Consider the following 14197-nt stretch of genomic DNA (forward strand, 5'->3'; position numbering starts at 1 on the left):
GAGCGCCACAAGGCTCTCCTGAACACACGGATGTAATTTTTTTTGTCTGTAGTGTAAAAAATGAGGTCACTAGAGCGAGTTAAAAACGAGTGACTTTTCTGCCATGTTTATAATGGGAGTCTATGAGGCTGCGCGGCTGTCCTCTTGTTACTTTCAGGCTTCTCATTCAAAAACTGTAAATCCTATCGCTCAGGTAGACACATTGTGTGAATCAGGACAAGTGTGGCTACTACTTTTGAGAAAATTATGAGTGTGGAGTGAAAATTGGGGCTGAAAACAGTTTAAATGAGAAAGTTTGAGCTATTTTTCCAAGCTCTCTACACTCTAACTTAACGAGCTCCACTGGTGTGTAACGCAATAGACACCCATTATAAAGCCGGAATTTCTCAGGCTTTATAAGGGGGAGGAGGGGTGGAGACACGGGGGGTGGGAGTGTTTCTTTTCAAAATATGGCTTGCGGGAACCGTTATTCCAAAATCTCGTACTGCACCTTTAATGTAGAACTTTTTTTCTAGATCTATTTTTTTTTCCATTGTCCCGGGATTGTCCCAGATATGATAATTTTGTGTCCCGATGACATTTTTTATGGTCCCCGGGACGTCAGGACACTGTTAATTTTGAGCGCTGAGTCTGTCACTATGATTTCATCTTGCTGCGGAGCTCTACCTGAAGACACAGCTCGCCGATGGAGTAAAACAGCAAAAGCATTTGTTGAAGTCCCCAGACCTTGCATAATCAAAGAGTACAACACATTCATGGGGGTATAGACCTTCTTGATGCATGTGTTTCAAGGTACAAGTACAACATGCGGTCACGGAGGTGGTACTTGTATCTCTTTTGGCAAACCCTAATGCTTGGCCTTGTTAATGCATGGTTGATCTATCGCCGTGATTGCAAACTACTGGGGGTAGAAAAGCCACTGAAACAAAAAAGTTTTCAGGCAGATGTTGCAACCAGCCTTATACTTGTGCAAACACAAAGGGGCCGCCCATCAAGCTCATCTCCACCACCACCACCAAACCCCTACAGAATCCATCCTGGGCTTCCACGTGATGTTCACCTAGACCAGGTTGGTCACTGGCCAGTGAAGTGTAAGAAGCGTGGCCGTTGCAAAATCTGCAAGAAGAATGTGACCTCCACCTTGTGTGAGAAATGTGATGTGCGTCTGTGCTTCACTGAAGACAGAAATTGTTTCAGAGAGTATCACATGCCGTAGTCTAAAAGAGCAATGATATGGGTTAAACGTAGTGCTCTGTTATAACAAGTGTTTTGCACTTTTTGTTAAGCAACTGTGTTTTGGATTTGAAAACTGGATTCTGTTCATTATATCTGTGAAGAAACTCAGTCATCCAGGTACATAGTAATCTGTGGTTGGTTGAAGAGAGCAACTGGACTTGCTTGACGATTCTTGAAAACGTTTCGCCTCTCCTCCGAAAGGCATCCTCAGTTCTGTCTGACTACTAGGGGATGGGATCCCTTCGACTGGTGCGGGAGTATGAGAGGACTTCCAGAAAACTGGCAGACATCTTAGCCAGAGTGGATCGTTCATTTTTGTCAACCTGGAACGACCATCATTGAACAGAGGTGGGTGTCTATGACATCTTATCAGCCGCCCACGGTGCAGCCATCAGCATTCTGATTCGGATTCTATAATGATCCATGAGAGGATAAATACTGGATACTCCCTAGTAGTCAGACAGAACTGAGGATGCCTTTCGGAGGAGAGGCGAAACATTTTCAAGAATCGTCAAGCAAGTCCAGTTGCTCTCTTCAACCAACCACAGATTCTGTTCATTAGTATTCCAGAGTTACACTCAGTTTTTTCAAAGACCTCTAACATGAGGTACCTTTTGTGTTCAGTTTACATTTTTGTGCAATTATACAAGAAAAATGCAAATATATACAAGGTATATAAGTCTACATTTTTGTTTATTACTGAAGTGAAGATGTACAATTATACAGTAATGTTATGTTGATGCAAATAAAAAGGCAGCTTATTTGGTTTCAGCTATCAGTTGCATTCATTCACATTAGTAAAATAAATTTATCTTAAAGACCCAATGTAACATATATGTCACATTTCAGATCTACATGAAGGAAGGGTGCCATTGAGAAAAACAAAACAAAACGCTAGAATTGTGTTCTACAGGGTCTATTTAGTCTGTGTTACATCCCCCATAATTTTCCTTAACCTCCTAAGGCCCAAGCTGTTTTTTTACATGCATTTTTTATTTCTCTTTGCTATTTGGGCTTATTAGAACCTGATTAGAATAAAAACTAAGCATCATCTTTTGATAAGATGTACTTTTAGAGAAAAAGTATGTCCACATATGTGGATTCTTGTTCCGAATTTCTAAAAAGTGCTGTCCACGCATGTGACCGCTAAGCCCTAGGAGGTTAAAGGGGTTATGGGTCTGGGTCTTTATGGGTTAAAATGGAAGAGGGTGTGGCTTAGGGGGATGAGTGATACTAAACTGCACAGAGATTTAAATAAATAAATAAATAAATAAATAAGATGATGACCCAAGATGGCGACCCGTGTAACACGGTAGTGACGTTTTGTTGATGTTATATGTATTTACTGACATTACTGTTCAGTCAATTCCATTTAAGAAGGTTTTTTTTTGTTTGTTTTTTTGTATTTGTGCCTTAGCGAGTTTTCAGATGCTCATCATGAATATTTCAATGAACAATCATCTCTGGCAAACTGTGCACATGATAAATAAAATAACTTCGACTTTGATGAAAGAACTGGATGTCGTCTGAGCAAAACGCGTAAAAAAAATTGAGGTGATTTCTACGGTATTTCTATTATCTAGCTACATTTGCTTCAATTTGTCGAAATTAAATAACCATTCACAATGATGCAAGAAACGAGTGGACACAAAAAGACAGAGTGAAAATTTCACAAACCCCACAAAAGTGACATGAAGTTTAACTAGAAAAAAGTAGAGAATTATAAATATGTGTCCATCCAGTAAAACATGAAGTGTCTTGAGGGAAGACGTCTCTCGCTGGGAAATAAGTGAGAGATCTTTCTGGCCTCCATACAGAAAAGGAGGTTAGTGAATGAATAACTCAATAAGAGCATCTTTAACCTACTCTCCCTGCTCTAACGCCCGATTCCTCTCATTATTAAATGTGTAACAGTGCTATACAGCCCTGTAGACATGCAGGATCTGAGTTTGTTAGGTATTGGTTTAAATAATAACTCGGACGAGGCTGGGTTTGGGTTTTACTCGGCAGTTCCTGGCTCAGAGCTTTTGGGATAAAGGACAATGCTGCTGTTGTACTGGATGTAGTGTGACATTAACAACATAACCCAACAACAATGCCAACTTACCGTACACCTCAACTTTCACACAGAACACAGTGAGTCATTGGTTCTCATTTTCTCCACAGTAACAGCACTCTTGGGGGCATTTCATCACATTATCTTGCATGTAGAGGAACCTATAGAGCACTGAACCTCGTTTTCCCCACTGTAACAGCACTCTCTATGGTATTTCATCCCATTTCCTTGCATGTAGAGGAACCTATAGGGCACAGCATCTCATTTTCTCATTTTACTAAGACCATCTAGCAGGCATTTCATCACATTTTCTTGTATGTAGAGGAACCTATAGGGCATTGAACTTCATTTCCCCCCCACTGTAACAGCACTTTCTAGGGCATTTTATCACATTTCCTTGCATGTAGAGGAGCCTATAGGGCATTATATCTCATTTTGTCCACTGTAAGAGCACCCTAGTGGGCACTTCACCACTCATTCAGTTCAACGACAATTAGCGCGCGTGATAAAATTAAACCATCTATAGTCATTCTGGAACAGATGATGTCAAATTCAAAATCTACTGGAGGGAAAAAAGGGCGACTGATGAACTGTTTGTACCTTAATGCCAGAAGCCTTGTTCGCAAGATGGATAAACTACAGACACTGTCTATCGATATGGACTTAATTGCAGTCACAGAAACCTGGCTGAAATCTGATATTCAGGATAGTGAACTTCTCCCCAACCTTGGATTTACCATCCACAGACGAGATAGAAAACATAAATCAGGTGGAGGAGTTATGCTTGCTGTAAAGAATTCCCTGCACAGCTTACGACGTCAAGACCTTGAAAGCAACTCAGAGACATTGGTATGTGAACTTCCTCCTGTTTGCAGGCGAAAGCTGGCTGTAATAGTGTTTTATAGACCACCAGACTCTGACACTGAATGCCTGAAAAAACTAAAAAAGTCCCTGTGCCTGACCACACGTGCCAAGTTTGACCAAGTCATCATTTGTGGAGATTTTAACCTACCTCGCATGGACTGGGATATTGAGTCGGCAACATTCAACGACTGTAACCACAACTTCTTCTCCAAACTGGTACGTGATAACTATCTATGTCAAATGGTTGATTTCTCAACAAAAGAAGATAACATCTTAGATCTAGTCCTTACAAATATTCCAGAAAAAGTATGCGACGTACATGGTTTTACTGATATTCTCCAAACAGACCACAAATTGATCAGCTTTACCTTAGATTTTAACATCCCAAAGAAACCTGTCTCCAACCGGGTCGTCTACAACTTCAAGCATGCAGACTGGAAGGGACTGAATGACGAGCTCTCTCACACTCCCTGGGACACGGCTTTCATGAACAACAACGACGTTGATGCATCATTGTCCAACTGGTGTGATCTGTTTGTATCTACTGTTGAAAAACATGTCCCTAAAGTGCATGTGCGAAATCCTGGTCATCCGTGGTTAGACAAGGAACTTCTGTCTCTAATTAGAAAGAAAAATGCACAAAGGAAAAAAGCAATAAGAATTGGCTGCCCAAATGACTGGTCCAAATTTAAAGACCTTCGACGAAAAACCAAACAAAAGCTTGCTTGCAAAAAGAAAGATCATGCCTCCAAGCTCGGAGATTCTTTGTTTGAGAACCCCAAGCGTTTTTGGTCACTCGTCAAATCATCCATGACACAGCGTACTAGTCCCACGTACCTCCGTGATGGTCAAACCTTTGTGACAAACAGTGTTTACAAAGCTAACTTGCTGAATTCATTCTTCCACTCTGTATTTATTACTCATGATACAACACCTCCAAGTACTGAAACACTCCAACTGCAACGTTTATTCCTCGCTTGTCAAGTATCCAGCTCACTTTTGATGGTGTGATGAAAGCTCTATACTTGTTGGATCCAAAGAAAGCAAGTGGACCTGATGAAATCCCTGGGATGATTTTAAAGAACTCGGCTCAAGCTATCGCACCATCGCTGTGTCGACTGTTCAACTTGTCTCTATTGTTAGGAACAGTTCCTAATAAATGGAAATGCGCCAACGTAACACCTATTCATAAACGAGATGACGCATCTATCGTTGCTAATTACAGACCGACCTCCCTGCTGAGTATCATCTCTAAAACGCTAGAACGGAGTGTCTTCAATCGTTGTTATCACCATTTGTTTCCTTATCTGTACCACAACATGGATTCCAAAAGAGGAAATCAACAGTGACACAGCTAATTACAGTCTATCATGATATCGTGGAAAGTATAGCTAGTGGTAATGAAGTTGATGTGGTTCATCTTGATCTATCAAAGGCATTTGATAAGGTATCACATCAATTACTGTTATTCAAACTGCAGTCATACGGGATCTCAGGATCTCTACTTCAATGGTTTAAGAGCTATTTGCGTGACAGACAGCAGCGTGTCGTCTTGGATGGTGCTTATTCTGACTGGTTAACCGTATCATCTGGTGTTCCTCAAGGCTCCATACTTGGACCACTTCTCTTTCTTATCTATGTCAATGATATGCCAGATTATGTACAAGGTGACTCCAAACTTGCCCTCTTTGCTGATGACTCGAAGCTGTATAAAGTTATCAAATCTGAACCATGTAAGGAATCCCTTCAAGATGACATTGATTGTATTCACCGCTGGAGTGTTGACTCGCACGTCATTCAACGCTTCCAAATGCAAAGTCGTCAACATGTCTAAGAAAAGAATCCAAACCGCTAATTACCAGTACCATCTTGGTAATCAGGTCCTTGAATATGCAACTGAAACAAAAGACCTTGGTGTTATTGTGTCAAGTGACCTAAAATGGAACAAGCACATCGAGGATAAGTGTGCGAAGGCGAATAAGACCCTAGGACTGGTGAAGAGAACTTGTGGAAGACACATTAAAGAGGTGGCAATGAGGAAGACTTTATATTGCTTGCTGGTAAGACCGCAGCTTGAGTACGCCTCCAGTGTATGGTCACCATACACTGTGAAACACATCAAGCTAATTGAAGATATTCAACGTAAGGCAACAAAGTTTATTCTGAACTATCCAGAAGACATGTGCTACACTGAAAGACTCCGTGTACTCGAACTCCAACCATTGGAGCATAGAAGGAATATCACTGACCTTATTCTCCTATACAAGATAAGAAACAACTTAATTGACACTGACCTCAAACGGCACCTCCTACCTTCTGCATCCTCCTACAACACAAGGAACTTTGACAGAAATAACTAGATTCAGCCTCAACACCACAAGCAAACCTACTATATGGGGTGCCAAGTGTCACTGGGCCCCCTTTTTGGGTCCAAGAGCCGCAGACAGTTTTTCAGACGACCCCCAAACACTGAATTCAAGCCACAGTACACTCTGAAGACAGTGAAGCATGGTGGTGCAAGCATCATGATATGGGAATGTTTCTCTTACGATGGTGTTGGGCCCATTTATCGCATACCAGGGATCATGGATCAGTTTGCATATATCAAAATACTTGAGGAGGTCATGTTGCCTTATGCTGAAGAGGAAATGCCCTTGAAATGGGTGTTTCAACAAGACAACGACCCCAAACACACCAGTAAGCGAGCAGCATCAGGGTTCAAGACCAACAAAATGAAAGTTATGGAGTGGCCAGCCCAATCCCCGGACCTTAATCCGATAGACAACTTGTGGGGTGACATCAAAAATGCTGTTTCTGAGGCAAAATCAAGAAATGCAGAGGAATTATGGAATGTTGTCAAATCATTCTGGGCTGGAATACCTGTTCACAGGTGCCAGAAGTTCTCAGAAACCGTGGTTATACAACTAAATATTAGTTTAGTGATTCACAGGAATACTAAATCCTTAAGATTTTTTCAGTTTATACAGTAAATATTTGGAGTTTGTAATGAAAAATGCAGACACTGCTATTTTTTTGAACAGCCCAATGTTCATTCTTCTTCATTTTCTGTAAAGTAATTAAAATATTGATACATTTTTCTTCATGTTTTGATGTAGAATATAATGTGCAGTGTTCCCAATGCATGGAAATAAAAACTATTATAAGGATTTTGAGCTTTACTCACGTTTTTAAACACACTGCTATTATTTTGAACACAACTGTATATATATATATATATATGACTGGGTATAAAAAGAGCATCTTGGAGTGGCAGCGGCTCTCAGAAGTAAAGATGGGAAGAGGATCACCAATCCCCCTAATTCTGCACCGACAAATAGTGGAGCAATATCAGAAAGGAGTTTGACAGTGTAAAATTGCAAAGAGTTTGAACATATCATCATCTACAGTGCATAATATCGTCAAAAGATTCAGAGAATCTGGAAGAATCTCTGTGCGTAAGGGTCAAGGCCGGAAAACCATACTGGGTGCCCGTGATCTTCAGGCCCTTAGACGGCACTGCATCACATACAGGCATGCTTCTGTATTGGAAATCACAAAATGGGCTCAGGAATATTTCCAGAGAACATTATCTGTGAATGCAATTTACCGTGCCATCCGCCGTTGCCAGCTAAAACTCTATAGTTCAAAGAAGAAGCCGTATCTAAACATGATCCAGAAGCGCAGACGTCTTCTCTGGGCCAAGGCTCATTTAAAATGGACTGTGGCAAAGTGGAAAACTGTTCTGTGGTCAGACGAATCAAAATTTGAAGTTCTTTATGGAAATCAGGGACGCCGTGTCATTCGGACTAAAGAGGAGAAGGACGACCCAAGTTGTTATCAGCGCTCAGTTCAGAAGCCTGCATCTCTGACGGTATGGGGTTGCATTAGTGCGTGTGGCATGGGCAGCTTACACATCTGGAAAGACACCATCAATGCTGAAAGGTATATCCAGGTTCTAGAGCAACATATGCTCCCATCCAGACGACGTCTCTTTCAGGGAAGACCTTGCATTTTCCAACATGACAATGCCAAACCACATACTGCATCAATTACAGCATCATGGCTACGTAGAAGAAGGGTCCGGGTACTGAACTGGCCAGCCTGCAGTCCAGATCTTTCACCCATAGAAAACATTTGGCGCATCATAAAACGGAAGATACGACAAAAAAGACCTAAGACAGTTGAGCAACTAGAATCCTACATTAGACAAGAATGGGTTAACATTCCTATCCCTAAACTTGAGCAACTTGTCTCCTCAGTCCCCAGACGTTTACAGACTGTTGTAAAGAGAAAAGGGGATGTCTCACAGTGGGAAACATGGCCTTGTCCCAACTTTTTTGAGATGTGTTGTTGTCATGAAATTTAAAATCACCTAATTTTTCCTCTTTAAATGATACGTTTTCTCAGTTTAAACATTTGATATGTCATCTATGTTCTATTCTGAATAAAATATGGAATTTTGAAACTTCCACATCATTGCATTCCGTTTTTATTTACAATTTGTACTTTGTCCCAACTTTTTTGGAATCGGGGTTGTATATTTATATATATATTTTTTTTTAATTTATAGGAGAAGTTTATCAATTGGGACGAAAGTCCTGTAGCTTCCACCTGTCACAAGATTTAATTTTAGAAATGTTATCATTACCTGCTTCTTGTTTTATTTTTGTAACTGTATTTATATATATATTGTGACAAATAAATAAAAATAAATAATAAATAAATCTTAGTGCACTTAGTAGTGCCCTACATTACATTTCATGACGTTTCTTTGATTTGAAAAGCAGCCATTAGAGCACTTCATCATAGAAGTGTAATAATAAATAAATGAAAAGAATTGTGATTTATCAAAGAAGAAGAATACCGTATGTGTAACCTGTGGTGTGGAGCATCTTTCTTCTTTTAGGAGATGTTTATTTATCATTTATGGAAGGAGTCTCCTGTGCCAGCTCTTTGTAACAGTCAGCGATAAAGCTGTAACTTTAAGTTATCAACATCTTCTGTGCAGAGGAGTTTAAACTTTTTGTGGTTTCCTGGTAACACAAGAAGCTGTGGTTTTTGTCTTATTAACTTTAAGAGAGAGAATAAAAGAGAGGCTGGTCAAGGAATGAGTGTTTATAGCTGCTGTAAAGTTCCTAAAACTAGGAACTAACTTGTTAAATAGATGTTCCACAATGTTAAATGTAGCTGTAATATGTACGATGCATCATTCTTTAATAAAAGACAAATTATACAGTGGATATAAAAAGTCTACACACCTCGTTAAAATGATCGGGTTTTCTGATGTAAAAAATGAGACCACGATAAATAATTTCAAAACTCTTCCCACCTTTAATGTGACCTATAACCTGTACAATTCAATTGAAAAACAACAAATCTGTTAGGGGGGAAAAACATAAAAAAAAAAAAAGTACAATAAGCTGGTTGCGTAAGTGTGCACACCCTTAAACTAATACTTTGTTGAAGCACCTTTTGATTTAATTACAGTGTTCGGTCTTTTGGGGTCGGAGTCTATTAGCCTGCCACATCTAGACTTGGAAATATTTGCCCACTCTTCCTTACAAAAGCGCTCCAAATCTGTCAGATTGCGAGGGCATCTCTTGTGCACAGCCCTCTTCAGGTCATCCCACAGATTTTCAACTGGATTTAGGTCTGGGCTCTGGCTGGGCCGTTCCAAAACCTTTTTGGGGGTCATTGTCGTGCTGAAAGATGAAATTCCTCTTCATCTTCAGCTTTCTAGCAGACACCTGAAGGTTTTGGGCCAAAATTGACTGGTATTTAGAACTGTTCATAATTCCCTCCACCCTGACTAAAGCCCCTGTTCCAGCTGAAGAAAAACAACCCCAAAACATGATGCCGCCACCACCATGCTTCACCGTGGGGATGGGGTTCTTTTGGTGATGTGCAGTGGTGTTTTTGTTCCAAACATACCTTTTGGAATTGTGGCCAAAAAGTTCAACCTTGGTTTCATCAGACCATAACACATTTTCCCCACATGCTTTTGGGAGAGTTGATTTTTTTTTTTTTAATTTAGCCAGGCCTGGATGTTTTTCTTTGTAAGAAAAGGCTTCCATCTTGCAACCCTACCCCATAGTCCAGACATACGGAGAATACGGGAGATTGTTGTCACATGTAGTACACAACCAGTACTTGCCAGAAATTCCTGCAGCTCCTTCAGTGTTGCTGTCGGCCTCTCGGCAGCCTCCCTGACCAGTTTTCGTCTCGTCTTTTCATCAATTTTGGAGGGACGTCCTGTTCTCGGTAATGTCACTGTTGTCCCATATTTTCTCCACTTCCTGATGACTGTCTTCACTGTGCTCCATGGTATATCTAATGCCGTGGAAATGATTTTGTACCCTTCTCCTGATTGATCCCTGGCTTTTGCTGGAGGATGCAACTGAGTAAATGTCTTAACTTTATTTGGGGTTAATCAGAGTCATTTTAATTGATGGCAGGTGTGAACCCAGAAAGACTGAATGCTGTAAGGTACTTCAAAAAAAGTATTAGTTTAAGGGTGTGCATACTTATGCAACCAGCTTATTGTACGTTTTTTATTTTTTATGTTTTTCCCCCTGAACAGATTTGTTTGTTTTTCAATTGAATTATACAGGTCACATTAAAGGTGGGAAAAGTTTTGAAATTATTTATCATGGTCTCATTTTTTTTTTTAACATCAGAAAAACGATCATTTTAACGGGGTGTGTACACTTTTTATATCCACTGTATACAACCCCGATTCCAAAAAAGTTGGGACAAAGTACAAATTATAAATAAAAACGGAATGCAATAATTTACAAATCTCAAAAACTGATATTGTATTCACAATAGAACATAGACAACATATCAAATGTCGAAAGTGAGACATTTTGAAATTTCATGCCAAATATTGGCTCATTTGAAATTTCATGACAGCAACACATCTCAAAAAAGTTGGGACAGGGGCAATAAGAGGCTGGAAAAGTTAAAGGTACAAAAAAGGAACAGCTGGAGGACCAAATTGCAACTCATTAGGTCAATTGGCAATAGGTCATTAACATGACTGGGTATAAAAAGAGCATCTTGGAGTGGCAGCGGCTCTCAGAAGTAAAGATGGGAAGAGGATCACCAATCCCCCTAATTCTGCGCCGACAAATAGTGGAGCAATATCAGAAAGGAGTTCGACAGTGTAAAATTGCAAAGAGCTTGAACATATCATCATCTACAGTGCATAATATCGTCAAAAGATTCAGAGAATCTGGAAGAATCTCTGTGTGTAAGGGTCAAGGCCGGAAAACCATACTGGGTGCCCGTGATCTTCGGGCCCTTAGACGGCACTGCATCACATACAGGCATGCTCCTGTATTGGAAATCACGAAATGGGCTCAGGAATATTTCCAGAGAACATTATCTGTGAACACAATTCACCGTGCCATCCGCCGTTGCCAGCTAAAACTCTATAGTTCAAAGAAGAAGCCGTATCTAAACATGATCCAGAAGCGTAGACGTCTTCTCTGGGCCAAGGCTCATTTAAAATGGACTGTGGCAAAGTGGAAAACTGTTCTGTGGTCAGACGAATCAAAATTTGAAGTTCTTTATGGAAATCAGGGACGCCGTGTCATTCGGACTAAAGAGGAGAAGGACGACCCAAGTTGTTATCGGCGCTCAGTTCAGAAGCCTGCATCTCTGATGGTATGGGGTTGCATTAGTGCATGTGGCATGGACAGCTTACACATCTGGAAAGACACCATCAATGCTGAAAGGTATATCCAGGTTCTAGAGCAACATATGCTCCCATCCAGACGACGTCTCTTTCAGGGAAGACCTTGCATTTTCCAACATGACAATGCCAAACCACATACTGCATCAATTACAGCATCATGGCTGCGTAGAAGAAGGGTCCGGGTACTGAACTGGCCAGCCTGCAGTCCAGATCTTTCACCCATAGAAAACATTTGGCGCATCATAAAACGGAAGATACGACAAAAAAGACCTAAGACAGTTGAGCAACTAGAATCCTCCATTAGACAAGAATGGGTTAACATTCCTATCCCTAAACTTGAGCAACTTGTCTCCTCAGTCCCCAGACGTTTACAGACTGTTGTAAAGAGAAAAGGGGATGTCTCACAGTGGGAAACATGGCCTTGTCCCAACTTTTTTGAGATGTGTTGTCATGAAATTTAAAATCACCTAATTTTTCTCTTTAAATGATACATTTTCTCAGTTTAAACATTTGATATGTCATCTATGTTCTATTCTGAATAAAATATGGAATTTTGAAACTTCCACATCATTGCATTCCGTTTTTATTTACAATTTGTACTTTGTCCCAACTTTTTTGGAATCAGGGTTGTATGATAAGATCATAAAACATACCGTAACATAAGGTCAGGGAATTATAATTATAGTATGAAATGCAAATTTAACAGACACACACATTAACATTCACACTGATGCATTCACATTGATTTCAAACGTCAGCAGTGATAGTTCTGTAATTAGTGATGAATGTTTAGACACTCACATGATCCACACTCCGGAGATGGTGCAGAGAGGCAAAGTGACAGGTAAAAGCACCCAAAGTGACATTATTTTCTATCAGAAGGAAGCTTCAACTCTGCTGTATTCCCTCATTTTCAGTCTCGCAGGACCCATGTAGCAATCATGTCATTAAAAATAAAGCTTGTGACAGTCCGTCCAGAGTGGTCAGCTTTCGCTCAGAAACTTTTCCCAGTGTGGTTCACTTCAGCCTACATGCTGCTGTTGACCCCTCCCCTCAGAGCGCCAGGTTTCAAAGAGACCAAGTTTACTAATTAATGTTTGGAATTTTAATCGGTGTACACAGGAAGCAAAAGTTCAACCAGGGTCCCTGCAGATATTAAAAAACTGGGACTCCTGAAATTTATACTTTGTGTATGTATACACACACTATTGCTTCTCATCAGAAGTTAAGAAAGAAAATGCTCTACAGGCCAAACCCATACAGTAAGTGACAGCAGTAGCATGAGCGACTTGTTGCCTGCTGGTGTGAACGTCGGGTTTTCTGGCTGTTTACAGGAACAGACAGTTCACTCACACGGACATTATTAACTGCGTATATTAAATCACTTTAGTGCACGTCTTTTGGTCAGAATTGATTAACACAACAATTCATATGACAGCATTTATTTATTAAAAATAACTTTAATGATCTTCAGTTCATTTAGACAGCAGTTAAAAATATGCATAATGTGAGGATAATTAAGGCACATTCCAATAGATTTAAAAAGGTAGTACGGTATTTATTTTAACTGTAAAACAAAAAAGGTTTAAACACTTAGGCACCTGTCTATAAAAGCTATTCACAAATTACATTAATTGTTGGCTGGATATAATAATGGAAAGATGGATGGATAAACAGATGGTCAGGTGGATATACTGTTGGATTTGTGGATGGATGGATTGATGGATGGGTTTACTGTTGGATTTGTGGATGGATGGATGGATGGATGGATGGATGGGTTTACTGTTGGATTCATGGATAATGGATGGATGGGTTTACTGTTGGATAGAAGATGAATGGATGGATGGTATACTGTTGGTTTCATGGATGGATGGATGTGCTGTTGGATTCATGGATGATGGATGGACAAGTCTACTGTTGGATTCATGGATGGATGGGTGGATAAGTACTGTTGGATTCATGGATGGGTTTACTGTTGGAGTCATGGATGGATGGATGGTATACTGTTGAATTCATGGATGGTTGGATGGATTTACTACTGGAGTCATGGATGGACGATAGGTAGATAAGTCTACTGTTGGATTACATTACAGGCATTTAACAGATGCTCTTATCCAAAGCGATGCACAAGAGACCCAGAACAGTTGGGGGTTAGGTGCCTTGCTCAAGGGCACTTCAGCCATTCCTGCTGGTCCAGGGAATCAAACCAGTGACCTTTTGGTCCCAAAGCTGCTTCTCTAACCGTTTGGCTATGGATTCATGGATGGTTGATGGATAGATGAGTATACTGTTTGTTTCATGGATGGATGGATGGATGGATGGATGGGTGGGTATACTGTTTG

General features: G+C 40.3%; 1 protein-coding gene across 1 annotated transcript in view; it reads right to left on the reverse strand.

Moving 5' to 3' along the window:
• LOC132897855 (transmembrane protein 150A-like) overlaps nucleotides 1–3310 on the reverse strand; it is a 53793-nt gene extending 50483 nt beyond the window's left edge. The window contains exon 1 of the mRNA XM_060939096.1: nucleotides 3240–3310. Within this exon, the coding sequence (XP_060795079.1) occupies nucleotides 3240–3310 (71 nt within the window). The remainder of the gene's footprint in view (nucleotides 1–3239) is intronic.
• Between the last annotated feature and the right edge of the window lie 10887 nt (nucleotides 3311–14197).

This window comes from Neoarius graeffei, chromosome 14, assembly GCF_027579695.1.
Source record: "Neoarius graeffei isolate fNeoGra1 chromosome 14, fNeoGra1.pri, whole genome shotgun sequence".
In the NCBI taxonomy this organism is placed as follows: domain Eukaryota; kingdom Metazoa; phylum Chordata; class Actinopteri; order Siluriformes; family Ariidae; genus Neoarius; species Neoarius graeffei.